This window comes from Sorex araneus, chromosome 9 (genome assembly GCF_027595985.1).
Source record: "Sorex araneus isolate mSorAra2 chromosome 9, mSorAra2.pri, whole genome shotgun sequence".
NCBI lineage: Eukaryota > Metazoa > Chordata > Mammalia > Eulipotyphla > Soricidae > Sorex > Sorex araneus.
In genome coordinates this window covers 64,730,637-64,758,456 of record NC_073310.1, presented here as the reverse complement: position 1 = coordinate 64,758,456, position 27,820 = coordinate 64,730,637, and the positions used below count along the sequence as shown (strand labels likewise).

At 62.1% G+C, this 27,820-nt stretch overlaps 1 protein-coding gene across 1 annotated transcript in view; it reads left to right on the top strand.

The window, feature by feature from the left end:
* CAMK1D (calcium/calmodulin dependent protein kinase ID) overlaps window positions 1–27,820 on the top strand; it is a 172,427-nt gene that overhangs the window by 55,326 nt on the left and 89,281 nt on the right. Inside the window, exon 2 of the mRNA XM_055147579.1 lies at window positions 14,686–14,817. Within this exon, the coding sequence (XP_055003554.1) occupies window positions 14,686–14,817 (132 nt within the window). The remainder of the gene's footprint in view (window positions 1–14,685; window positions 14,818–27,820) is intronic.

The window sequence follows — 27,820 nt, the reverse complement described above, 5'->3', positions numbered from 1 at the left end:
CGCGGGCCCTGCTGGCGGCTCTTCCCAGGGCTGAATGACGCTCCTGCGGGCGCTAGGTGGCTGCCTAGTGACTATCGAGGCTCCGTCTTCGTGAAGCTGGGTGGCATGTGGGGGCCTGTACCAGCGAGCAGCCGGGCCAGGAAAGACGGATTCGGACCCTCCCCACACGCCCGCCTCCTCCCCGCCCAGCCCCAGCTGCATCCGGGAAAGCGAGAACTTCCTGTACTGTAGGGAAAAGGGGAGGCTGAGACCCCCCTGGGACCCAGTGTTTGGAGAGGGGGGCAGAGGAGGAAAGTAGGGGGGAGGAAGGAGGAGTGGGAAGGGACGGGTGAGCAGGGCGCAGGGCCTCGGCTCTGCGGGTGATGTGGCATCACCTTAACTCTGGAGCACAGACTCGTAGCCCTGGAGCACTCGAGCTCAGCGGCCACGGACCCTTGTCATGTGCCTGTGAAGGGGCAGGCAGGAAGGGGCAGGGTTGGGGAGGGGATGGGGAGAGGAGGGGCGGGAAGTTGACGGTGGTGGTGAAGTTTGTGTTTGAAATATATGCCTGAAACTCAACAATCAATAACTTTTCTTAAATACGTTTTATTAAAAGCTGGAGTTTCTCCCAAAGAAGGGTGTGCCCTGGAATTTGCTCTTTGCATATGCAGCAGTAGCACAGCGGGGAGGGCGTTTGCCTTGCACCCCGCCGGCCTGGGTTCGATTCCTCCGCCCCTCTCAGAGAGCCCGGCAAGCTACCGAGAGTATCCCGCCCGCACGGCAGAGCCTGGCAAGCTCCCTGTGGCGTATTCGATATGGCAAAGACAGTAACAACAAGTCTCACAATGGAGACGTTACTGGTGCCCGCTCGAGCAAATCGATGAGCAACAGGACGACAGTGCTCCAGTGCACACGCGCCACTGACGAGGAGGAGAGCCTCGATGCCCGCTCAGCGGGCAGAGCGCACGGGGGCCTGGGCTCTGCGTTCTCACCTGCCGCCGGGAGGGAGGGCAGAGGGACGCTGCGGCCTCCCCTGCGCGCCGGGCAGGGCCGTGCTGTGGCTCCCCGGGCCTAGGGCCGAGCAGCCGTGGCAGGGAGGGGCACAGAGCACCCAGGTGACTGCACTGGGGGAGCCACTGCCCCGGCCCTGCCCAGGTGTGGGGCCCGCGGCCAGCGCCACGGCCACCTCCCTCCCCCACCCCCGCCCTCCAGCAACACTGGCCACGGGATCTCAGTGCCCTGCCGAGAGTCGCCGACTCCTGGTGGCCTGATGCGGCGGGACCCGGACTCACTCCAGGTGCCTCCGTCCCCGTCCCCCCCCCTTCCGCAGCGCTGCCGGGGAGACGGCGGCAGATGAGCAGCCACCCCAGCCGGGGAGGTCGCCAGCCCTCCCCACCCCTGCACCCCGCAGCACACACGCTGTCTTCTGTCACCTGGTGGCCCCTCCCCGGGGCCCCGTGCCCAGAACTCTTCCTTCGGGGTAGGGCACTGACCTTGCGGGCTTTGTCCAGCCTGGGGCGGGAGGTGACGCTGCTCAAAGGTCACCAGAGCTCCTCTGCAGTCTGCTGCTTTCCCAGGGAAAACGCCGCCAGGCAGCTTCAGAGGCGCGGGAAGGAAAGACAAACAGCGATGTTGACTTTTCCCATCCCGGAGGCCTGCGGGCGCACCCTGTGTGCCTCCGCCCGCCGGCCCTTTGCTTCTCCTCAACAGGCGGCTCCGCGCGGTCCTCCAAGAACTCTCGGGCTTGCGGGCCGGGCTGCCCCCAGGAGAGCCGTGAGGGCCCGGCCTGCCCCTGGGAGGAGGTGACTGGCCTTGCGGCTTCTGTTGTCACCGCTGGGGTTGTTCCTCAGGAGGGGCAGGGTGGGGATGCATGGCAGGAGCCTCTGCAGCCTGTGTGGCTGTGCGTGCATGTGTACGCTCGTGTGTGCGCGCGTGTGCGTGCCTGCGTGTGCCAGCATGCCTGTGTGCCCGTGCAGGTGCATGAGTATGTGCATGCCAGTGTGTGTGCGTGTCTGCCTACGTACCTGTGTGGATGTGCATGTGTGTGTGTGCCTGAGCACTTGCCTGTGCGTACGTGTGTGTGCACGCATGTGTGTGCCTGCATGCATACCTATGCAGATATGTGGTGCATGCGTGCTGTCTGCGTGTGTGCCTGTGCAGGTGCACGCGTGACTGTGTGCCTGGGTGCACACATAGATGTGTGTGTGCCTGTGTGACTGCCAGCGTGTGTGTGTCTGTGTGCATACGTGCCTGTGTGGATGTGCATGTGTGCGTGTATGTGCGTGCCTGTGCAGATGTGCGTGTACCTGCGTGTGTGCTTATGCATGTGCACGTGCCCATGTCCTGGCTGCAGCTCCCCTGCATCGCCTGTTCTGAGCGGCTGGTGGCAAAGGAAGGCTGGTCAGCACTCGGGGGCTCCCTGGGGCCAGGACTCGGGACCCGCTTGAATGAATGAATGAATGCTGGACTGATGGGCCTCCCCCCTGTTGCGGAAACCTGGAATCATGTAGCCCAACCTCCCGGGGAGGGGCGCTAGGTCTACGTCAGCAGGGCCCACCTCCACCCCCACCCGGCTTGCTTCCTGCACGTCCAGCCTGAGCGTCTTCTCCGAGGTGGGCACTGGGCCGTCCTCGCGAGGACAGCTTCCCCGCAGGCTGCGGGCGGGGGCACCGGAATCAAGTGCAAACCCAGCGGTCCCGTTGGCGGTCCTGTTAGTGCCAACGAGTGAGTGATGCCCTTTCCGCCGACTGCGCTCCCAGGAGACGGTGGCTTTAGGCAGCGTGGATCCTTGGCCCCAGGCGGCCGCTGCTCACCCTCGCTCAGGTCTGCCAGGCGCCCCGCGACTCTACAGGCTTCCTGAGTGCTTCGGTCTGCCTGGGACCAGAGCAGCTGTGTGTGCGTCGATTAGTAAGGAACACATTGTTTTGTTCCCCTTCCACGCCCGTCCCGGAGAGCTGCACAGGAATGAAGGCGCTTATCTCGCATTAGACCAGTCTCGGCTCCACCTCCAGTGCTCCTGGCCTCCGAGAGCGTCTCAGCGTGCAGCCAGAGTCCTCTCACAATTTATTTATTTATTTATTTTCTTTTGGGTCACACCTGGCAATGCACAGGGGTCACTCCTGGCTCTGCACACAGGAATCACCCCTGTCGGTGCTCAGAGGACCATACGGGATGCTGGGAATTGAACCCGGGTCGGCCACGTGCAAGGCAAACGCCTTACCCGCTGTGCTATTGCTCCAGCCCCACAATTTATTTTTAAAATCAATAGCTTTTGCCCTGCCAGGGCCTGAACTCGAGTTTCATGCATGCAAGGTGGGTGTATTGCCATTGGGCCACTGTCCCCGTCCGATCAATAAAACTGTGGATGGTAAAAACCCTGTGTGACCCTCAGTGACATCACAGGGGCCGGGCGTTTGCCCTGCACGCGGCCTGCCCACTTGGGTCCCCCCCACCACATAAGCCCACCAGGAGTGAGCCCTGAGCACCTGGGTGTGCCCCCCCCAGTAGCCCCATCTGCTCCTCCCGCTGTGCAGAAACCCAGACCCCACAGTAGCCCAGCAGGGAGCAGGTGGACTGTAGGGTCCAAACCCCTCGGGAGAACCAGGCCGAGCCCAGTCGAGGCGCCACCCTCACGGTCCGCATTACTCATGATGCTTTCGTCACAGTTGGGGCCCGTCAGCTCCCGGCCTGGTCTGCACAGGGCACCTGACTGCCGCTGGCGCCAGGCCGAGCTGCTTGTCCTCTAAACGGCAGAAACGAAACCCTTCTCTCGCCCCTGAGGGGTGCCAAGCTCCGTGCTGGGGGTGGCCTGGCTAGTGGCCCGCACACGTGTGTGTGTGTTGTGTGTCCCCTCTCGAAAAGCCTCTGTGCTCTGTGCAGTGAAAACCGCTCTCTGTGCACGTTCCTGGCTTTGACCCGCACACGGAGTCACAGCACCGTCACCAGCACCTTGGCACGTTTCCCCGACACCTCCCCTCCCATCCCTGCCCCGAGCTGCCAGGGGCGCCTCCGGCCCCGGCACCACTGGCCCCGGCCAGTAATTTCTTTCTCCGCAGTGGTTCTTGGCAGGAGTGTAGCAGGGCTGGCGACGTGTGCCGGCCCGGGTGACGACAGAGGGCTTGTGACTCATCCCGTCACTCCTGCTTCCGTCCTCTGTGGCTTTATTTTTATGTCTTGTTTCCCCGCCACTGGGGGACACATCCAGCCACGTGGGAGCTCTTTGGCTCACCAGCCATCGGTCCCTGGGGCCAGCGCCCCTTTGAGTGAATACAGTGGTCATGGGCATCGCGCCCGAGCCCCTGGGTCAACAGACCTTGTTATCTACCTCGGGCCAGTGCCTGGAGCGGCATTGCTGGGTGAGGTATGGGGACAGGTTGGACCTTCTCTGAGAAGCCTGACGTCTCCATTGTGAGATTTGTTGTTACTGTTTTTGGCATATCAAATACGCCACGGGGAGCTTGCCGAGCTCTGCCGTGTGGGCAGGATACTCTCAGTAGCTTGCCGGGCTCTCCGAGAGGGACAGAAGAGTTGAACCTGGGTCGGCCGCGTGTAAGGCAAATGCCCTACCCGCTGTGCTATCGTGCCAGCCCATTGATCCGTAGTGGCCATGGTAATATGATGTATAGAGTTGTCTCACTGGAGTTTTAATTTTTTTCCATTCATAATTGGTTTTTCCCTTTCTTAACTTCAAGGACCACCTTGCCTTGTTGTTGTTGTTGTTTAGGCTTTAAAAAGAAAATCTTTTTAAAAAATAATAAAGAAAGAAAGAATATCTTTGGGGTCCGGAGAGCCCCTAAGGTTTGGAGTGCAAACTCTGCAGGACGGAGCCCGGGTCTGGTCCCAGGCCCTGCTGGGTGTGACCCGCAACAACACCGTCCGCTCATTCTACAGACAGTGGCCCCCTGGGCCCGACGGACAGCTGATTCTTCTCATTTGATTTGCAAGATTGAACGATGAGACACCACAAATGTTAGAATCGCCAAAATTTAGAACCCAAATGCTGGCAAGGCTCTTTCCTTCCTCCCTCCCTCCCTCCCTCCCTCCCTCCCTCCCTTCCTTCCTTCCTTCCTTCCTTCCTTCCTTCCTTCCTTCCTTCCTTCCTTCCTTCCTTCCTTCCTTCCTTCCTTCCTCCCTCCCTCCCTCTCTCCCTTGCTTCCTCTCTTCCTTCCTTTCTCTCTCTTGACTCACAGTGAGATACACAGTGACAAAGCTGAAGATGGAACTTTCTGAGAGCAGCTTGGCTGGCGGGTGTTTCTCCGCTCAGAACTCTGCCTTATCCCAGCGAGGGCTTGGGGGTCACCTCACCCCTCTGTGCTCCCCGTCATCGTCCTGTCTGTGACGGGGAGCCTCATGGACAGACCTTGCGTGGACGTGCCCTGGAAGCCCGGCTCCGTGCACCCCCTCCCAGTGCGCCTCTCTGCAGTCCAGGGTCCTCTGAGCTCAGCGCTGCCTCTGCAGGTCCACTGGCCCCTCCAGCTTCCCTGCCGGAGGCGGCCAGCAGCCTCCTTCCCCTGAGACTCCTCACTCCTTCAGTGCTCGGTGTGCGAGCCGGCCGCTCAGAGGGAAGAGAGAACGGGCATTGGAGCTGTCCTCGTGTTTAAATTCTTTCCTCTCGCGACTCTTTCCTGCTGGCGGAGGTGTCCGGGTGCCGCCTTCCGCCACCTGGCCTCGTGCTGAGTGGGCGCGGGCAGCGGCTCCCTCCTCTCCGCCAGCCCTGCCGGGAAGGTCCGGCGGAGGCTTTACATCGTGTTTTCTGGTACAGCACTGCAGGGGTGACCCCCGCCCCCGAGACAAAACCCCATTTTCTTTGCTTTGGGGTCACACCTGCTGGTGGCCAGGGTCTTGGCGGGCCAGGGGTGCCCACACGTGGAGCCTCGCTCCGGCCGCAGTCCCTGCCTTGCCGTGCCACTCGGCCTGGGAGTGAGACGCTCTCCCTGCCCGGCTGCCGGCTCAGGCTCCTGCCGGCGGGACACGGTGCTCTGTGTTTCTGCTGCCTTTGAAAAGTGGCCGCTTTGATCTTCCGGGTTCAAAGGCGGAGGGAGCAGCGGCTGGAGCGGGGCTCCCTGGCCTGTGATTTCAGTGCCCGCAGACGCGGCTGTTGGGATGGAAGCTGCCAGCCTGGCGGGCACCTGAGGCTGACCGGTGATGTCCGTGTCCTGCAGGCCTGGGGGACAGGGCAGTGGGGGTCTCTGAGGGACGGAGTCCTGCCGTACATCCCGGGGCTGGAGGAGCCCCAGGCCCTGTTCCTTGGTGTTAAGCCAGCTTTTCTGGAGCATGGAAACTCAGTGGCAGGGCAAAAAGGCTGATTGTCTCACACGGCATGTGTGTGTGTGTGTGTGTGTGCGCGCATGTGTGCGCGTGCACGTGTGTATGTGTGTGCATGCATGTGTGTGGATGTGTGTGAGTGTGTGCATGTGTGTGCACACGTGTGTGCATGTGTGCATGTATGTGTGCACGCGTGTGCACACGTGTGCAGGTGTACATGTGTATGTGTGTGCATACATGTGTGTGGATGTGTGTGAGTGCACACGTGTGTGCATGTGTGTGCACACGTGTGTGCATGTGTGCATGTATGTGTGCATTGTGTGCACGCGTGTGCAGGTGTACATGTGTGTGTGTGTGCATGTGTGTATGTGTGTGTGTGGTTTAGGTTTCCTGATCTTCCCCAGGAATCCAGCACTTGTTCCATCAGAGGGCAAAGTCCCCAAAAGGGCCTGACGACAAGTGCATGAGGCCTGAGCCGGCCGGGGGACACACCAGCATGGGGACTCCGGGTGGGTCATGGCGGAGTCACAGGGTAGGCTGGGGCCCCCGTCTGCCACTCTGCAGGTGTCCGGCCGTGGGAAGACGCGGTGGCCTCTCCTGGGAAGAGAAGGACTCCTTCAGCTCAGGTTCTGAGTCAGGCAGGCAGGGGGACAACTGTGTTGTGACCCGTGTCTGTCTGAGCCTAGTCCAACGCCACTGGACAAAGTGCCTCTCTGTGATGGGCGGTCAGCAGGGGCGGCCCACCTGGTCAGCACTGGGGCCTCACCTGGTCAGCGCAGGGGTCCCACCTGGTCAGCGCAGGGGTCTCACCTGGTCAGCGCAGGGGCGTCCCACCTGGTCAGCGCTGGGGTCTCACCTGGCCAGCGCTGGGGTCCCACCTGGTCAGCGCTGGGGTCCCACCTGGCCAGCGCTGGGGTCCCACCTGGGCAGCTCAGGGGCTTTCGGGCAGCCACAAGGAGTTTTCTAGGCGAAAAGCACGAGTTTTTCCTGTTGCTCAGAAGTAGGAGAAATGTTGCCTCAGTGAATCTCTGTCCGGTGAATCTCTGTCGCCCACATGGGGACACCATGTCTCTTTCCGTCGGGAAACGCTGGGCTGGAACACAGACAATCTCAGCAGCACGTGTGACGGATGAGCACTGCGCAGTCCCTGGCTGTGCGGGGCCCCCGCTGTCTCCCTCCGTCACTCAGGCCGTCCGGCTGCCTCGGGCCCCTGGTGTCGGCCGTCCCAGGCAGCCCGGACACCTTTGCAAAGCCCCCGCCCTCACCTCTGAATTCTGGCTTTGAGCTTGGTTCTCCCCGTCGGCCAAGGATGAATCATTCCGGGACAGGTGTCTGTGTCTGAGTTCCGTCTTGCCGCTGGGACCCGTGACCACCAGGCGGCTCGAGGGACCACCGTGGGTCATCCAGCCCTGGAGCCTTTTCTTTCCGTGGTGGATCTCCCGGGCACATGGTGAACTGCCTTAAGCGGCTGGTACAGTTTATGGGGAGGGACGGCCACGCCGTGGGCAGACGACCCCGGGCTACTCCTGGTGATCTAGGCTCGGCCATGCAGGCAGACACTGCGGTGTCTCTCGAGCAGGCCTCCTCGGCCCCAGGGCCATGGCTGTGACAGGGACCCACGGTTTGAGTCGGGGTCTTGCACTCGTGGGGTGGGAGGGCAGAGTGTTGGGGCCATCTCCTGCCCCGCTGCCGTATTTCCAGGCTGGGATTTGCCCTCCCTGCCCCCTCAGAAGCATCAGCTCCTGCATTTTGCTATTTCAGACTCTCCTTTATCTCCTTCTTCTTTTCTAAAACACCCGATTGCACACGACCCCTTCTGGCCCCGGTGCGGACACGGTCAAAGGCCCTTTGATACATGCCGAGCACCACTCGGAGGCCCCAATCAGAACCAAAACCAGAGTGAAGGCGGAGCGTGGCCGGTGTCTGCCTGGAGGCTCGGTAGACGGTGAGCGGCTGCCTCTGTGTCTCTGATTCCCCGTTTGGATGTTCTGGGGTTTGGCAGTGGTTAGTGGGCAAGCGACAGAATCCCCTACTACGAGAATTGCTTCTGGGGCGGGGCAGTGGGGGCAGGGGGACGGAGGCGGGGCGGGCAGGCTCAAAGGGCCGAGCACTTGCTTTCGTATGAAGCGGGGGTTGATCCCAACTCGCCCCCAGCATGGGGCGGGGAGTGGCCCTCCAGCCCCACTGGGTGTGGGCCCCAAATGAAAAACAAAACCCACCACCCCCTCCAGCATAAGGCTTCCTGCCAGGGGCCGCTGTGTCTTAGATGATCTGAGTAGAACACGTGTCGTTCTCTTCATGTTTTGCTGTGTGGGTCTTTCCCTCGGCCCTGTCCCCAGCGGCCCTTTGCCGTGTCCCCTCCTGACCCGGGGGGAGCTCTGCTTAGTGGAACAGAACATTGTGATTTCTGGCTGCAGCCTGCGGGGAAGCACGTCCCGCGGCCTGGTGCCTGGGCAGTGCTGTGCACAACAGCCTGATTTGTCTGGAGAATGACAGGGACGCTGGGAAGGCGACGCGTGACCCGGCCGGCTGCGGCTCTGGCCGCCGGGCAGCTGCCCCCATGGCACAGTCCTGGGCTGACTGGGCTGGAGATGATTTCACCCAGCGACGGCGGCTTAGCGTGACCATCGGGCGCGGCGTCCCCTTTCTGGCTGCGAATCACAGGCTTCCCTCTAAGACGGGGCCGGGCCGGTGAGTGGTGGGTGCGTGCCCCCGTGCAGACCCCCGTGGGCTGTTGGGAGCTAAATGCCCGCTTCGCGACTTTTGCTGTGAGTGACCTGCTCTTGGCTCCGTCAGCCCTGGGCCACCTTCTTCTTCAGTGCTCACTGACACTCGTTCTTTATTTTTATTTCTTTATTTTTTGCTTTTTGGGTCACACCCGGCGATGCTCAGGGGTTACTCCTGGCTCTGCACTCAGGAATTACCCCTGGCAGTGCTCGGTGGACCACATGGGATGCTGGGAATCGAACCCGGGTTGGCTGCGTGCCAGGCAAACGCCCTCCCCGCTGTGCTGTCGCTCCAGCCTGACATTCATTCTTTAGTAAGGTCAGTGTAGAAGCTCATGAGCATCCGGAAAGCAGACACTCTAGACTCGGTCCCCATCGAGATGGGTAGTGGGTAGCGGACATCTCCAGGATGGCTTAGCTGAGTCCCGGCTGCAGGCCTGGGCACAAGATCTGCTGGGGGACAGATTCATTCACAACCGGAAGGGCAGTGACTCTCTAGGTCGCCCAAGTCCCTGATGCCTGTTTTTGCCCAGGCCCGAGTCCTTAGGCTGGTTCAGCGGGGCTGAGACAGACCCTCTTCGGTTCTCACCCTCCTGTTGGCCCGTTGGGCTTGTCAGAGCCGACTGGCCGCCAGCCCCGGGCTGGACCCGTTGCAGGGAAGTGGCCCTGCATTGACCCGCGCCCTCTTGCCCCTCTGAGCTCTGCGAAAGCCCAGCCCAGGTCTCTTCCAGGGCCCTCGTTTCTGAAGGGCCAGTGAAAGCAGGGGCGTGGAATCCACTTTTGAGACTGACATCTGCCCTTCACCGCGGAAATGCAGCTGCCCAGAGCTGAGGGCTTCCTCCTGCTCCTGCCCACGCCCGCGGCCTCCAGCGGGAAGTCGCGCTGCTCTGAAAGGTGGGAGCAGGAGGGTGCGGGGGGTGGGGGGCTCCACTTCTGTTATCAGTGCGGCTTATCTGCAGGAGCAGAAACACTCAGCACTTCAGAGTAACTTTCTGTTTGGCCTCTCCCCCTAATTTCTCTGTCGTAGAGATCTAATTTAGATAGAAACTTGGTGTGTTTTTAAAAATAGAATAATTGGTTTCCTTCAGAAATCAAATAAACAACTTGTCACAACCTGTAAAAAGTGCAAATTTCAACACAGTGTTTTCCTTTCTCCTGAGAGTAGCTGCTTTCTAAGCCCTTTCTGGAGCCCCCGAGCCCGCCCTCCTCATTCCTACCAAATCGTACGTACTCGTCAGGGCAAGAGTTTGCAGAAAGGCCCATCAAAAGCCGACAAATTTTATGTTCTTAACCAAATTTTTTTTTTTTTAGTTTTTGGGTCACACCTGGCGATGCACAGGGGTTACTCCTGGCTCTGCACTCAGAAATTACCCCTGGCGGTGCTCAGGGAACTATATGGGATGCTGGGATTTGAACCCAGGTCGACTGCGTGCAAGGCAAACGCCCTACCTGCTATGCTATCACTCCAGCCCCTCTTAACCAAATTTTTACCAAGACAAAGAGTGGTCGCAGACACGCTCACTTGTAAAATATTTTTTAGGCATTTCAGACGCTTAGTGTGTGGCTTAGGATGTACCCGGAAAACAGCAAATTTGGGGGCCACACCGGCACGCTCAGGGTTACTCCAGGTCATACCCAGGAATCACTCCTGGGGGTGGGGGGACCGTGTTGATGGAGTGTGTGTGTGTGGGGGGGGGGTGTGAAACCTGGGTTGGCCGTGTGCGAGGCCAGCGCCCTCCCCTCTGTACTGTCCTTTCTGTCCCAACATGAATCTAGAAGCTTCAGGAATGTTCTGGAAGGAGGCTTTTCCCCACAGGTGGGAAGCCAGAGGAGTGTGTTCAAATGAGGGGAGGCGCTGTCCCTGGCCCTCTGGAAGCCTGGGGCGCTAGGTGGGGGTGAACCCCCAGGCTGGCTACGGGCCCTCTGTTGCTCAGGGGGCCGGCGTGGGGGCGGGGTGGCGCCAGGCGGGCGGAGCAGCAGCGCGGGGGCGAGGGGCCCTCGGTGGGCACAAGGCCGGCCAGTGACCGACCGGGGTCTGCCGGGGGCTCAGGTCGGAGCGCGCTGTGCCCCGGGGGGCTCCCGTGGGGAGGGTCCCCCTGGGCCTTCCTGGAGCCCGCCCCGCCTCACCCCCTGTGCTGCCGTGACCCAGCCCTGTCCGCCCTCCACCAGAGCAGGGTGCGCGGACAGGAGCCCCTCGAGGGGCACCCGCGCGGCCCGGCCCCCGCATCCCCCGCACTCAGGGCCGCGCTCTGGGACCAGCCCCGACGTGTCCGTGCCAGCCTCGCCCTCGAATGGGAACTGGCGTTTCGCCCAGCAGGACAAACGGGAAGGGCTGCCGAGGAAGGGGGCTGGGCAGGCTTGGCAGGGGCAGGAGGGCAGGGCGGGTGCGGGTGGGCGGGTGCGAGAGAGACGCAGACCCTCTGGGGACCGTGCAGGGCAAAGCTGGGCCCGACTGAGAGAGCTCGGAAAGTCTCGGGGTGGCCAGAAAGCCCAGTGTGGCCCAGGGGCGCAGGGTGGGATGGGTGGGGCTTGCAGGGCAGAAGCCCGTGGGGGGCGTGATGGTGGCAGCCGTGACGTGGCCGGGGGTGGGTTGGCACCAGGACCGGCTCGGGAATGGCAAGTGTTCCTGGGGGAGAAGCAGGATGGCGGAGGGCTGAGGAGGAAGCCCTGGGCCCGGCCTGGGCGGGAGGGGGCAGGGGTGAGGCGGGAGGGAGGGCACAGGGGGGAGCTGGGCGCCGGCGGGGCTGTGGGGGCCGAGCACAGACCAACGGGGAGAGTGGCCGGGAGCTGCTGGCCTTAGCTCCGGGGTCCTGCTCAGAGGCCGGGAGGCCTGTGCCTGTCTGTCCGGGGGCAGCCCGGGCAGGTGTGTGCCCCCCGGGGCCCGTCCTAGGAGCCGCTCCCTTGGGGGGCCTGGTGGCTCCAGAAGGCCCTGGGTCTGGGGTGGGGGTTTCGTTTGTTTTTCGCTTCAGCCTCCCCACCCCCCGCCGCCCGCCCCTGCGCCCAGCTCCTGCCCTCTCCCCTTCACCCCGACTTTGTTGAGTAATTAGCCGGCAGTGCCCAGACTCCTCATTCATGAGTTTCTGCCTCTGATGTTTTTAATTAGCGTTCCTGGAACAGGGGAAGTGTCTTCAAGTGATTTCTATTTATTGCAGGAACAATAACAATTTATGCTAATCTCCCATCCCCTCCGAAGGCGGCTCTGCTCGGAGCGCACAAAGGAGGTCAGTGCCCGCTGTCCGGCCGCGGCAGGAGGGGGCGCGGCCCGGCCCCGCAGGGAGGGGGGTTCTGTCTGTCTTCCCTCTGCAGCTGGGGCAAGAAACGGAGGTGACAGCACCTTCCTGCGCAGTTCTCGGGGACATGGGGGACGGGCTCCTGGCCTGTGGCCACAGCACCAGCTTCTGTCTGGGGGGGGGCACGTGCACACCAGCTCCACCACACGTGCATGTTTACTTCATGTCACATTCATGTTCATGTCATGCTGATAGTCGCATCGTGTTCAGGCCATGCTCATTTCATGGTTACATGTTTGAGTCACAGTTATGTCTTCTTTCTTCTTTCTTTCTTTCTTTCTTTCTTTCTTTCTTTCTTTCTTTCTTTCTTTCTTTCTTTCTTTCTCTCTCTCTCTCTCTCTTTCTCTTTTCTTTCTCTTTCTCTCTCTCTCTCTTTCCTTCTTTGCCACACCCGGTGTGCTCAGGGCTTACTCCTGGCTCTGCACTCAGGAATCACCCCTGGCAGTGCTCAGGGGACCGTATGGGATACCTGGGACCACACCTGGGTCAGCCCCGTGCAAGGCTGTTGTCAGCTCTGTTTCATCTAAAACAATAGAAACCCAAATAGGAGAATGACTGGGTCTCATCCCAGCGACGTCTCTATCCAGTAACAGCCGCGGGCTTGCTCTGCCCGTGGGGATCTTCCCGTCTCCCACAGAAGTTGTGCTCTGTGGCTTGGAGCAGCGCGTGGGCACCCTTGGACTGAGGGCGAGGGGGTCGTCTCCTTCGGGGACCCCCGTCTGTCCCTGAGACAACGGTGCGGGCCAGGGCCAGCTCCAGGGCCAGAAGTGCCTGCACTCTCGCCTGGCTTTCAGAGGGCGCCTCCGGACTGGCCGGTTTGTCTCCACAGGCTCCGGGTGCACCCAGCTTGGTGCTCAGGGGACCTCGAGGTGCCGGGGAGAGACCCGGGCCTCCCCGAGCGCAGGCGGCCCAGCGCTCTGAGCCTTCCCCTTGCCCTATTGTCACGGGTGTTGGTGGGTGTCTGTTTTGCGTATTCCAGCTGGTTCTAGAAGGTTCCTGTCTGTCGTGTGAGGCCCTGGCCCCGAGCGGGGAGAGTGCTGCTGGCTGGGCTGTGTGGACCCGGGCGGAAGAGCCGCCTCCCGCCACCTGGGGCTGTGTCTGCGGAGAGACCGTCTCCCAGCCCTCGGCTGAGATGGGGACACGGAAGCGGGGCCGTGTTCCGCTCTCGGGTTGATGCTCCTGAGCACTGTCTGGGAGCCTCTGTGGGTCCTCGGTGGGGGAATCCCTCTCGTTGGGCAGGACGAGTCTGTGAGGGGCCGCGTGGGGAGAGACGGCCCCACTCCTGGCCACAGCGTCTCTGGGCGCTCCGGGAGGGCACAGCCCCGGCAGCTGCGAGGGAGAGTGGGCCCCGCAGGCCGCGGGCAGGGGAGGTTGTGCGGGTCTTGGCCTCTGGGGTCTGCGGTGCTGAGAGCTCGGGTGGAACAGCCGGCCACACGCGGGGTCCACACAGGGTGCTGGGGGCCTGGCGCCCGCCCTGGTGAAATGGACTTTAGTGTGTAAGTATATGTGAGCAGATATGTGTGAGTGTGTGCATGTGTGTGTGTCTGTGAGAGTGCGCATGTGAGTATGTATGTGAGTGTGGATGTGAGCGTATGTGTGCGTGCATGTGAGTATGCATGTGTGAGAATGTGTGTGCCTGTGTGTATGAGCGTGTGCATGTGTGTATGAGTATGTGAGTGTGTGTGTGAGCATATGTGAGTGTATGAGTGTGCATGTGTGTGAGTGTGCATCTGTGAGAGTGCATATGTGTATGAGTATGTGTGTATGTGAGCATGTGTGTGTGCGCATGTGTGTGTGCACATGTGTATGTGATTGTGTTTGTGTGTGTGAGTCTGAGTGTGTGTATGTGCATGTGTGAGGTTGTATGTGAATGTGTGAGTGTGTGTGTGAGAATGTGAGTGTGTGTGCGTGCGTGCGTGTGTGTGTGTGTGTGTGTGTGTGAGCTCTTGCCCCTACCAGTCAATCAGCCCCGGGCCAACACTCCGTGGCACGGCCGCTCTCTCTGCAATCACACCCTTACCTATCTGCGACAATTAATTATATTAGTTTGCCAGGTTCTCTGGAGTTCTCTGGGGACAAGCAGGCCTGTGCAGAATCCTGCCCGGCTCTGGGTGCGTCTCTCGTCCCCTAGATTGGGGAGGCCCTTCCCGGAGCATCCCCGGAGTCCCCTGCCCTGGAGCTGTCCATAGCAGGCCTCCCCGCACCCCCCACAGCTGCCCACCTTCCCCTGCAGGAAAGCTGGCCTGCGTGTGCGTGTTTGTGTGCCGCTGTACACACGTGTGCATGGATGTGCACATGTTTCCTCGCACGAGGGGGTGGGAGCCGGAGTCAAAGGTCACGGTATGGCGGCCTGTCACAGGACAGGGTGAGAGCCGCCCCGCGCGTACCCTCGAGTCTGACACGCTTCTCTCTCCCTTCGTTTCCAGGGGGGCTTTTTCCGAAGTGGTCTTGGCTGAGGAGAAGGCGACGGGAAAGCTCTTTGCGGTGAAGTGCATCCCCAAGAAGGCGCTGAAAGGCAAAGAGAGCAGCATCGAGAACGAGATCGCGGTGCTGAGGAAGTAAGTGCCCGGCGCCGCTGGGGGGGGGCTGGCTGCTCAGGCGTCACCGTCTGCGCTCTCCGCGGGGCCACCTGGGGCCCTTTCATGACGTTGCTGTGGCAAGGCCTGAGCCCTCCCCAGGCCGCCCCTCCCGGCCTCAGCTGGGACCTGCCTAGGCCCGGCTGCGGGGCGGGCCCTTGGCCGTGGTCTGCCGCTCCCCTTGGGCCAGCGACTGGGCTCGGCCCCCTCAGCCCCCGGAGTTACTGATGGTCCCCACGTGGGTCCGCACGTTCGCTGCCCTGGTGCTTGCCGGGTGTCTGCAAACCGCCTTCAGGGCCAGAAGCTGCTCGCGGTGTGGGTGCCTTTACTCCGGGGGCGGGGCCTCTTCCCACTCATTCAGTTACTCACTGGTCCTTGGGCCACACCCAGCAGTGCTCAGGGCTCACCCCTGGCTCTTCTCTGAGGAATCACTCCTGGCAGTGCTCCGGAGACCGTCTGGGCTTCCTGATTGAATCCGGGTTGGCCTCTTGCAGGGCAAATGCCCTGCTGCTGTGCTGTCGCCCTGGCCCGTCTGTGACTCTGAGCGGGGCAGTCGGGCCCCTCGGTGAGAGGCTCATACGCGAGGGAGTGCTGTGGGGCGGGGAGGGTCGGCACACACTGGAGGGGTCGCCAGCCCCAGTTCTCTCCCCAGAGTCTGGGGTTCCCTGAGTACCTCTGCACCCCGTCCAGGGCACACACACACTCTGAGGGGGCCGGGCCGCACCCCCGAGGTTCTGTCCTCCACACCTGGCCCCGCCTGGCCCCCACACTCCGTGACCCAGTCGCTGCCCTGCTCTCGCGAGGTTTGGGAGCAGAGCTGTGAGCAGCCTGTTCCCCTGGGGGAGGGTGTGGAGGGGCCCTGAGCACCGAGGGGGCTGGGGGGGCGCAGGGCAGGGAGCCCTGGCTGAGAAGGGCGGAAACCCAGGCCCCTCCCCGAATTATGCGCCCCAGCGTCGTACCCCCAGCCCCCATCCCGGCCACCCCCCCACAGGCCAGATCTGACCCGAGGAGTCCTGGAGGGTCATGCCCGATCTCGAGCGGACAGTGGGGGGCCCAGAGCCTGTTGCTGGACCCCCTGGGCTGGGGCGGCTGCTCGGTTCCCAGGCTCTCTGCTGGTCTGGGGCGGGGGGCTGCACGGGGCCATCCCGCGGGCAGGGCTGCGGGAGGCGAGTCTCCGATGCCCATTAGCGTCTGGCTGGGAACCACTCCATTAGCGAGGCGCAGAGCGGAGACGGTTTCCGCCAGGAAGTGGGCGCGGGGGAGGGGCTGCTCTGGTTCCGAGTCACAGCCTCCCGGTGACTGCCATTCCAGATGGAATTCTGGGTGGGCCCAGAACCTTCCGGAGGTTCTGCTCTGCGAGCCAGGGCCGGCCCACTGTCTGGCTGTGTCCTCCTCACAGGCTCCGCAGAGCAGGAGACGCTGTGTCCTTCCGTGGCTGGGAGGAAATCAGGGCCCATTCTCAGCCGCTCCGAGCTGCTTCGGCCCTGCAGGGTGGGGGTCCTCCGCAGTGCAGGATGACCATGCCCTCAGCACTGAGCATGCTCCCAGCCGCGTCTGTCCCCGGAGCTTCTTTCTCTCCACCTGGCCCAAGGGGGGCGGGGAGGCAGCGCCAGGCGCTGATCTTGGTTCTGCCCTGCTTGTCAGAGCCTGGCCCGGCCTCGGGGGACAGAGGACAGAGAAGTGACCGGGAAGGTCCTGGCTGGTTGGCTGGTCCTCTGCAAGCGGAAAGAGAAGCAGTTCCTGCAAAGCAGCAGGAACAAAGCCTCTGAGTGATACCGCGGGGGCTAGAAGGACGGAGGGGGGTCTGGAAGGACAGGGGCAGGGGAGCTGCCATCAAAACCGTTTGTGGAACCGGTGGTTGGTTCTTTCCCTTTCAAAAAAGTAAGCCATGGGCCGGAGTGATAGCACAGCGGGGAGGGCATTTGCCTTGCATGTGGCCGACCCGGGTTCAATCCCCGGCATCCCATATGGTCCCCTGAGCACGGCCAGGAGTAATTCCTGAGTGCAGAGCCAGGAGTAACCCCTGAGCATCACCAGGTATGACCCAGAAAGCAGAAAAGAAAGAAAGAAAGAAAGAAAGAAAGAAAGAAAGAAAGAAAGAAAGAAAGAAAGAAAGAAAGAAAGAAAGAAAGAAAGAAAGGAAGGAAGAAAAGGAAGGAAGGAAGGAAGGAAGGAAGGAAGGAAGGAAGGAAGGAAGGAGTGAGGGAGGGAGGGAGGGAAGGAGGGAGGGGGAGGGAGCCACACGAATGCCTTTAATAGTGACCACGCAGGAGAGTGGAGCCCCTAACAGTGTCCAGCGGAGCCCTGCTCTCTCTCTGAGTTCCGTATTCCGCGAAACAGCGGGAATGCCCTTCCACACTCAAACTGACCAGCCGACAGCACGGGATGAATCCGTTATAGAAGGGCCAGTGATTCAGGCTGTGTGAGACACTCCCCGCCCGCCTCCACCCTCCACCTTCTCCTTCCTAATCGCTGAGCTGAGGGTGAGGCCCACGGTGTTGGTGCAGTCACTGGGCCTCGCACTGCAAGCGCCAGCACCTCCCCACTGTCCTCCCGTGAGCCCTGTGTCTCCCTGCTCCCCACTGGCGTCTGCTGGCGCCGCTGGGCACTGACGTGGGCAGAGGAAGGGCAGCCGGTGCTCTTGGGAGCCCAGAGTGCATCCGAGTGTGGCCAGGAGCACTATCTGCAGAGCCCGCCCCAGACCCCGGGCAGCTGCCAGCCCCCTCCCCTGGGGCGGCTGGGCAGGAAGGACCCGGCGAGGCGAGGGCGGATGCCCGTCGTGCTCGGGGCAAGTGATGGGGTCCGGGCCGGTACCGCCGCCCCTGTGTGCTGTGGACAGAGGGAAGGCACCGGGGGGGAGGGGACGGGCATGGCGTTTGCTGAGGTCCCCGTGGCCGAGCTTAGGGTGGGAGGGAGCAAGGGGGAGGGAACGTCCTAAGCGGGCAGGTCTTGTCTCTCCAGCGGTCGCCTGGGTTAGGACGGGCCAGAGCAGAGAATGATGTTTCTCAGCTCACGGCAACAGGACAGCAGCTCTGTCCTGGGTCGCGTCAGCCCCCCCCCCCCCCGGGCTCCTCCAGAAAGCCAGCACGGGGGGCTCCTTTGAACCTTGAGACAGTAAACCCCAAACAACAAGCAGGCAACCGTGCAGTTGCCGTAACGCATAGTCAGTTCTGTGGTGATGATGCTGGCTGTGTGTGTGTGTGTGTGTGTGTGTGTGTGTGTGTGTGTGTGTGTGTGTGTGTGTGTAACGTGTGTGTGATCTGGCGCAGGCGGAGCTGAGCCGCGGGGGCCCTGCCCTAGGGTCCCTCAGGCCACCCCACACGCACAGACCTGGCCGGGACCAGCCTCTCTACGTGGCCCCCCAGACAAGAGTCAGATGTCTTGTCTTCTCTGGGCGACTTTGTTCTCTTGCGCCCCAGCCCTGGTCATCTGCAGAGCTGATTCCACAGGACGAGGCTCTTTCTCTCAGCCCTGCTGGGCCAGCACCAGCTGTTACCCTCCAGCTGTGCCCCGGGAACCGCCAGACGGGGGGGGGGGGGGAGGGGGGGGAGGGAGGCTGAGCCCAGGGCCCCACATACGTGAAGCAGCATTTCCCCGCCCAGCCACAGCCCCGCCCCCATGAACATCAACTGGGGGAGGCTCCCAAGGGTGCTCACAGGGCCCGGCCCTTCTCGGCAGCTCTTGGCCAACAGGGTTCGAAAAGCGCCTCCAGGACGCAGTGCAGCTCAGGCCCACAGTGCTCAGGGTCTTCGGGGACCCCACTGGCATTTGGGGCCTCCTGGGCCACAGCCCAGGGTCCTCAGGGACCACGTGGAGCAGGGCGAGCGTCTGCCACCTGTCCTGCCTCCAGCCCCCGAGAACAGGAGCCCAGCACTGGGTCCGAGGGTCACTTTCAGCAGCTTCCGGGGCTTCCCGGGCCTTCGGGATGGAGAGAGGACGGGGGGGGGGCGGGAAGGCCCGGCCCAGCGGCCACAGACCCTGGCTGCCCCCTGCTCCCGGAGACGGCGGGGGTCCCTCTGAGGGAATGAGGCCCCGCCCTGCTCTCTCCCCCGCAGGCTGTGCGGGTGCGGGTGTGTCTCTGGGGTCCCGGGAGCACATGCCGTGGTCCGGGGGTCCAGGTTTGACCCCAGCACTGCACGGTCCCCGAGCTCTGCCAGGAGCAAACCGGAGCCAAACGTGAGCACAGGGACCGCCCCAGGCACCACTAGGTGCAGCCCCAAACTGCACAGGAGAGTCTCTCTGCTGCGGCCCCGCCCCCCCTGACGGAGCCCAGACTCCTGTAAAGGGCCGCCTCCCTGACGGCCGTGCTCCCTCCGCGCTCACTCCTCCCCCTCCTGCCAGGACCAGGTGATTGCCCCGGCCCTCGTGCCCGCTCCTGCCTTGGGGGCCCCGTGTGCGACCCTCTCTCGGTGCCCCCGAGTTGTCCTGAGTGGGTCTCCCCCACCCCACCCGGCCCGAATCCGAGAGTCAGGTGCATGCTGAGGCTGCTGCTCCGGGAGGACCAGGAGCTTCCTGCACACCGAGACACGGTCGGGGCTGCCGGCCCCTGCCCCGCGCTCCCTGGCCCTGTCGCACCTCTGACATCCCGCGAGCTCAGCCTGGCACGCCTCAGTTGTGCTTAAGATTCCTCTGGTGACATATTTTGTCAAATGTTTCCCCTCTTCTTCTGTAAATGTACTTACCTAATGATGTCTAGGAACTCTGCTTCAGTGATTCTATAGAAGCGTGTGTGTGTGTGTGTGTGTGTGTGTGTGTGTGAGAGAGGGGGGGGGAGAGAGAAAGGAGAGAGATGAGAGAAAGGTGGGGAGAGAGAGAGAGAGAGACAGAGACAGAGACAGAGACAGAGACAGAGAGAGGAGAGATGAGAGAGGGAGGGCGGGAGACTGCTGATCTCCTAACTAGCTCTGGGCTTGTGGTGGGGCCACAGCGGGATGCACGGGCCGTCCTCCTGGTTCTCACTCAGGGCTCACTCCTGGCGGTGCTCAGGGACACTGAGGATGGACCAGCCGTCTGCAGGGCAGCCCCACCCGCTCTACTACCCCTCCCTCTGGCCCCCCAGACCAGCTTTTATACCAGAAGATCACAGCGCCCCGCAGATTAAGTGTCAGGCGTCCTGAGCGGACAGAGAGAGCCGGAGTTTACCCGCCACGTCGACTCGCTGCTCAGACTTGCACTGGGGGGTCCTGTTGTTCATGATGTTTGGACGTTTGTTTATACGGTGGATAGGCTCATTTTCAGGGGGATTTTACTGAGGACACATTTGAAGCCGAATGTAGTTGGGTGAGTGAATCAAGTCCAAGGTGGTGGGGGCGGGGGCTTCCTCAGCGGGAAGGCCTCTGCACCTTCTCTTCTTAGGGCCTGGGGCAGGACCCCAACTCCCCAGGCACCACCCCCAGACCTGGCTGTGTGGGCCAGGGGTCCCCCGACTCCCGAGGCTTCTCTGGGCAGTTGTCCACTTTGCAGAGTCCAGCAATCCGTTGTTTCGGGCTGGAAATCTAGGCCGCACCAAGGCAGGCCGACCCAAATAGACATGAAAGGACCTCGGCTTCGGGGGCTCCCGTGAAGCGCTGGCCCCTGCGTGGCCCCAAGCTCTCAGGGTCTGGTGAACAAAGCTGGTCACCTGAAGGGTTGCGTGAGCTCCACGAGCCTGGCCCAGGGCTCAGCAGGCAGCCGGCTTCAGAGGCGCCTGTTCAAGCAGGGCCGGTGACGAGTCAGGCCTCTGCTCTGCGGAGAAGGCTCGGGGCTCTAATTATAGGCCCGGCCTGAGCACTGCGCGAGGGGCGAGGCTGGAGCCGCAGGACTCCGTGCTCAGGTCCCGTGAGCGGGTGGGAGCCTCTGGGGAGAGCCCCAGCACGGGCAGGGGCTGGAGACGGGCCCTGGGCACCACGCCAGGGGTGACCGGTAGGGTTGTGCCGGGGAACATGAGCCCTGCCCCCACGAACGGAGCCCCGTAGCCGGGCCGGCCGGGCGGACAGGGCGGCTCTGTCCTCAGGGCTCAGAATCATCGAGCGTGGACGCAGCCAGCCGTCTGCTTGTTGGACGGGGTGAGGAGAGCGAGTCCCAGAGAGACTCCGTGGCCCTGCTCACTGCTCCCGTGGGGTGAAGCGGGACGGGCTGGAGGAGAACTGGAGGCATCCAGGGGCGGGGGGGCATGCCTTCCCCTCTTCAGACCCCCCAGGTCATGTTTGAGAACTGAATCACCCTGGGGCAGAAACGCAGGAGGGAAACACGCGTGTCAGCCTCAGGCATGGTGCATGGACGGGGCCCTTCAGGAGAGCAGCGCCCGGAGGCGCGAGGAGGCCGCCCTGCTTCCACGCACAGCTGGGTGAGAGGGGCGGCAGCGTGGCCGTGGGGGCTGCGGGAGGGTGGCACTTACTCTGACGAGGTCGGCTGGTGTGGGATTCCCTGCCCCCAGCTTCCCCGATGGTGAATGTCACTGTCCTGGCACGGAGAAGTCGCATCTCACATGGGAGCCTCAGCCCTTGCCTCTCCAAAAGGGCATCAGAGTATCTTTCCTGTATTTGCTGTTTGCATTCAAAATATTGATTGGTTGATTGATTGATGAGGGGGGTGAGGGGGGCTGCTGAGAATCAAGCCCCGAGCCGGGATTCTCAGTGTGCTCAATGTCCCCCCTGCCTGAAAGGCGTGTTTGGGGTCGCATGTTCACAACTTTTGTAGAAGTCGTCGATGACATTTCAGTGGGGTGAATGCAGTTTCTTGGTCAGGGAGATGAGTTCTTGCCTGGAGAATCCGGAACATTCCACGTGGGCTGGGACAGCGCCGACTCCCCTCGGGGACCGTGGGACGCCCTGATTTCCCTGATGCCGCCACTGACCCGAGTTGTCTGTGACCTTGGCATTGGGATCCAAGAGAGATTGTTGGGGTGAGTGGGGGGCTTGACTCCTCCACGGCTGAAGCCAGCCCATCTCCAGAGAGCTTCCAGGACGCGAGGCGTGAAGGTCCTGTTTCCTGGGGAGACATCTGGCACCCGGCCCCAGGACCGGCCCGCAAGGCCTGTGGGTCTGCGGCCCTTGCACTGCGGGCCTTCGTGTCGAGTTCTCGTGTCTGCTGAGTTTTAATCTTCGCAAGGGCCGCACACTCGTGACTCTAGGAGCCAGCTGCGGAGGTGGAGCGCTTGGGCAGACTTCTCGTGTGTTTTGGGGGAAACAACTTCTTCACCTGGGAAACACCCCGTCTGCGTGTGCCTGGAAAGCGGGACGTGGGCGTGTGCATCTTGGGTCCTGTGCAATCTCTCGTGAGCAGATTCTTCAGAAGATGTTGAGGATTCGTTGTCAGTACGCAGACCAAAAGTCAACAAGGCTAAGAAGAGCCTCACACGGGGGCATTGCTCTTAGAAAGGGGCAGTTCAGTTTGAAGGATCATTCAGGAGGGGTCCCGGGAGCTTCTCCAGAAAATATGTGGGCTGCTTTGAGAAGGCCAGAGCGGCCACTGGCCAAGGAGTCGGCTTTCATGATGAAGTGACTAGATGGAGGCAAGATGCCTTCAGGATGTTGAGGGTGATGGGGGATGACTGTCATGTTGATGGAGAGGGTGACGGTGATGACGGCGATGATGATGCTGTGATGATTTGGCGGTGATGGTGTTGGTGACAGTGTTGTGATGGTAATGGCAGTGACGGTGTTGGTGAAGGCCATGCTGATGGGGGTGCTGATGACCGTGGGGTGAGGAGGGTGGCAAGGAGGGGGCGATGACAGTGGCTGTGATTCCACAGACAGCGCCTGCGTGCTCTTATTGGACACCCCCACTCCTTTTTTTTTTTTTGCTTTTTGGGTCACACCCAGCAATGCACAGGGGTTACTCCTGGCTCTGCACTCAGGAATTACCCCTGGCGGTGCTCAGGGGACCATATGGGATGCTGGGATTTGAACCCGGGTCGGCCGCGTGCAAGGCAAACGCCCTACCCGCTGTGCTATGGCTCCAGCCCCACCCCAACTCCTTTTGCTATGCGTATTTATCTCCAGATCTTATAGCAACCGTCAGGTGGGTATTGGAACCTACGTTGACCCATCGGGAGACCAGGCCTGGAAAAGGCCATCATGGGCCAAGGTGGTCACTCAAACCCAAGTGTCTCTAGGCTGTCCGTGCGACCTCCTGCCTCCTCATGCAAATGTGTCACCGTGACTTTGTGGGGCGGGGGTGGGCAATGCACCCAAGCTTGGCAGGGCCTCGAGGAGATGGTGTGGGCCCCTCAGGGGTCCCCCCTCCAGATCCTACAGTGGCTTCCCCTGCCTCCGGCTGGGGTGAGGGGGCCTTTCGGGAGATTCTGGACAGTCACTGGACACTGAGGTGTCATCGAGACCCAGGCCTCTGGGGCTGCTGCAACATAAGCACCGGTGGACGGGGCCGGGCAGCCCGCTGGCACGTGACTGAGGGTCAGTGGGGCGGAAACCGCCGGCCCTTTGCTCCTTCCGGCCCGATGGCAAGGAGGAGGCCGGTGCCGGTCAGCGCCCCGCCAGCTCCCGGCCACGGCCTTGTTAGGAGGCCCGCGGGGTTGGCCTGGCAAGGGGCTCCGGCATCCTCCAAGTCCCGAGTGGCACCTGCCCGGGCGCCTTCCGGCAGCCCCGCCGCTGGCGTTTCCGGTGGTTTCCAGCCCTTCCCCTGCGGGCTCCCAGGTCTGCACCCCCGAGAGCCCGGGGGCCTCAGTAGGAGCCGCCTGAGAAGCCGGAGTTGTCAGAGCCAACTGGGAGGACAGGGAGCCGGGGGACCTTCCCGAGAGGCCGCAGGGCTGCTCCGAACGCCCGTTGGCAGCGGCCTCCCGCCCTCCCGCAGGAGGAGACCACTCTGCACCCCAGCCCGGGCTCCCCCCGGGGCCGCTGCGTCTCTCCTTTCCTGCCTCAGCTCGGGAGTTTCCCAGGAACAGAACAGACGTGCCCGGCGCCCCCCTCCCCACCGCATCTCGGCGAGGGGGTGGGTGTGGCTCTTGGTGCTTCAGGGTCTGTATCCAGGCCAGAGGGCGTCCTTGGAGCTCGGCCAGTGGGGGTCTCAGAGGCCTGCTCCCACGGGAACAGTTCCAGATGCGGCTTTAAGTATTCTGCCTAGCGATGCTCCCCAGCAGTGCTCAGGGCATGGGGGCTCCAAGGGGCAGGCGTCGGCCTGAGACTCAGGGCTGCTCAGCCCGGCGTGCTTGGGGCCGGCGGGGCCACTCCCGGCAGCCGTGTGCTGGGTGTGGACAGGGCATGCGCTCAGCTGGCTCTCTCTCCCTGACCCTCAGAGATAGGCCGGGGCTGGGGGGCTGTGTTTGGGGCCACGCCGGGTGGTGCTGGGGGCTGCTCCCTGCCCTGTGCTCAAGTGCTGCTCCCGGGAGGGCCCTGGGACCGGGCGATGCTGGGCTCTGGCCTGCTAACTCTGGCTCCAGCCTTTCAGCCGCCTCCGGGCCCGCATCTAACGCCGCAGAATCACTGAGAAAAACTGGTCTTGGGAGAGAAAACGGCAGCACAGCAGGGAGTGCGTCTGACCCAGGTTCGATCCCCGGCAACCCATATGGTCCCCCGAGCACTGCCAGGAGGAATTCCTGAGTGCAGAGCCAGGAGTGACCCCTGAGCATCGCTGAGTGTGACCCAAAAAGCAATAGATAAATAAATAGAAGCAGCAGGGAGAGTGCAGACTCAGAATGAATAAAAGGAAAACCTGGGCCTGGCCCTCACTGGCCCTGCAGCCCCCCGGGGGCCCGGCTCTCTCCGGCTTCCAGGAGCGGCTTGGGGAAGGGCTGATCGGGAACCGCATCTCGCAGAGGTGGAGCTGCCACCCCATCCCTGCAGGAAACTGGTGTCCGGCCCTGTTGGCTCAGTTCTTCTCACGTTGGGGCCTTTGCCCTCAGCAGTTCTCATTGTCTTTGTTCTGACTCCTCCTCAGCCGGTTGTCCGGCCGGACGGCCTAGGGCCCAGGCGGTGGCTTGCCCGTTTCCCTGCCCTGTAGGGGCGGGCGGGCTTCTCTGCGGAGTGGAGACGTGGCTGATCACCTACAGAGTAGCCCGCCCCCAGCAGCCTTCCCCAAAGGCACCCGACTTCCAGAATAAACGGGCCCGTGTGGCAGCTCTGGGCCCCATCACAACATCCCGTGGAAGATTCTGTGCAGCCCCGAGCAGGAAGCAGACCGATGCGTGAGCCGGCGCCGGGCGCAGAGGTGGGTGATGGATGGCAGAGATTCCCGGGCTCTGGTTACAGCCTGTGCTTCCGGGTTCTGGCTCATTAATAAGCTCCCTGCCTGGGGCCAGCGCGAGAGCACAGAGGGGAGGTGCTTGCCTGGCACGCAGACCAAGCCAGGTTCAGTCCTGAGCACTGCCAGGAGTGATTTCTGAGTGCGGAGCCAGGAGTAGCCCCTGAGCATTGCCGGGTGTGGCTCCAAAACCCACAAAATTCAAAAAAAGAAAGAAAGGGAAAAACCTCCCCCGCCAGTTCAGTCGGAAACTTTGGGACTGGGGTCCCCAACAGGAGGGTTTTGTTTTTTGGGGGGTTATTTTGTTTTTCGGGTGTTTTGGTTTTGTTGTTTTTCTGTTCTTGTTGTTGTTGATTTTAAAAAAGACCCAGGAAGCTCTGGTGTTTTCCCAGACTGATTCTGGGCCGGGACTCGGCCCCTCCAGACCCTCCAAGATGGTGCTGGGGGATGGGCTCGCGCTGTGCCCACAGAGCGAAACATTCATCTCTACTGCGAGTCAGAAAAGCTTCGTCCCCTTTTCTTCCCTGAGGCCCAGCCGGGCACCGTGGCTGCCTTCACACCTCTGTGACTTGCCTGCCGCGCCCCCCTACACGTCCCCCCACTTTGGGATGTGCTGTGATCTACGGTACTGCCAGTGGCGGCCGTGCCCACCTCATTCCAGCCCCCACCCACGCCAGAGCGCCCACCTCCCTCCCCGGCCCCAGGTCAGTTCTGCAGACTCCGCGCTCCAGTTCTGCGCCTTTGGCCCTTGGTTCCTTCTGCCACGTCCCTCTACGGCCCACGTCGGAGATGGGTCTCCCTGCGTCTGTCCCCGCCCTCCAGGCCCCGCCCCCAGCACCCCGCCCTCTGCTTCTGCCCACGTGGCGACACACTGCGCGGTTTCGTGCCGCCGGGTGGTCTTCCGACGTGCGTCTCTGGTGGTCCCGCCCCCCCCCATCTCTCGTGGGCACTGGGCATCGTGTCCAGACCTTGAGCCCTGTGCGTCGGGTGAGTGAGCGTCAGGTGCTGGTGTCCGGAGCCCTTCTCGAACACGAGCAACCTCCGGTCAGAAGCCCGGACAGGGCTGAGACCCAAGGGGCGCTGAGTGTGCCTAGCACATGGGACGCCTAGCACATGGGACGCTTATTATTCATGGATAATAAGCTGGAGACAGAAGCACAGCAGCGGTGGAGCTAAAGAGTGGAAACTGCCTTGCTGGAGACTTGGCGCTCACGCGCGTGTGTGTGTGTGTGTGTGCGCGCGCGTGCGGTGTGCTCACTACTATACTCTTCGTACTTGCCGTGCCGCTTTGCAGAAGATGGAGTGTGTGTGTGTGTGTGTGTGTGTGTGTGTGTGTGTGTGCGGTGTGCTCACTCCTATACTCTTTGTACTTGCTGTGCCACTTTGCAGAAGATGGAGTGTGTGTGTGTGTGTGTGTGCGCGCGCGGTGTGTGTGCGCGCGGTGTGCGCACTCCTACACTCTTCGTACTTGCCATGCCGCTTTGCAGAAGATGGAGTGTGTGTGTGTGTGTGTGTGTGTATGTGTGTGTCTGTGCGCGTTCGGTGTGCGCGATCCTACACTCTTCGTACTTGCCGTGCCGCTTTGCAGAAGATGGAGTGTGTGTGTGTGTGTGTGTGTGTGTGTGTGTGTGTCTGTGCGCGTTCGGTGTGCGCACTCCTACACTCTTTGTACTTGCCGTGCCGCTTTGCAGAAGATGGACATTCGGAGGAGTTCCCAGGGCAGGGCGGAAGTGAGGTTGTTTGTAGCGAATCAGAGTAAGTAAGTAGCCGGCGGGAGTGAAACCGGGACTGTTTAGTACTCAGGCGTCGGGCAACAGCCTCCAGCGCCCCTGCCCTCCGCCCCTCCCCCCTCTGCCCTCTGCCTCTCATCTCGCTGGGTGCCAGCTTGCAGCCAGGAGCTGGACACGGTGATGGGCGGGGACTGCCCCCTGGTCTCGTGCACTCCATGCTTTCAGTCAGTGTCCCCAGGGGGGTTCGGGGGAGTTGGCAGGAAAGCCGGGAGAATCCCTGATCTAAAAACAAAAGTGCCTGTGGATTGTTTTGGGGTTGCAGCAAATACGGGAACTGTCAGTGGCAGACACCCCTGGTCAACTGGTCAGTTTCCCGCCTGTGCCAGGGTGCTTGCTCCCACCCCCACGCCTGGGGAGGAACCATTTCTCCCCTCTTCACTGAACTGGACCTCAAGGGAAAAAACAAAAAAAAGTGACAAACTTCCTTTTTCACGGCCTTCGGGAGGAAGCAGCTTTTGCTCTGCTCAGAACTGGAGAGGGAAGCCAAGGAAAGGGGCGCTCCCTGCACCCCGAATCTCGAGTGGTGCGTAGCAGAGGCGGGAGTGTGGGCTGCGGCCAGGGTCGCTTGGCCAAGGGGCCCCAGCAGGGCTGGGCGATTGGCACGTGCCTCTGCTCCGCTCAGAGCTTCCTGGGCTAGAGAGGAAAGGCCCTGGCCCTCCCGCGGCAGACCTAGTTCCGTCCCCAAGTCCCCCCAGAGTGATCCCTGAGCACTGCCCCGCGTGGCCCAACCCTCTGGCAGCGTGCCTCGGGCTGCCTGGTTCTGGTGGAACCCAAATGCCTCCGGTGTCCAGGGCACACAGTGAAACCAGCCCGCCGGTGGAGGCAGCAGGAAATGATCGTTTGCAGCCGGCCCCGCCTCTGAGCTGCAGGGACTGGGGGGAGGGGAGAGGAGACTCGGAAGAAGAAACCCCCGGCTGGGGAAGGTGGGTCCAGCCTCACTGCAGCCACCATCATTCTGATTCTGAACGTCCCGTGGGAGGTCCAGCGGGCAGGACTGCAGAAACCCTCCCAAACCGCGC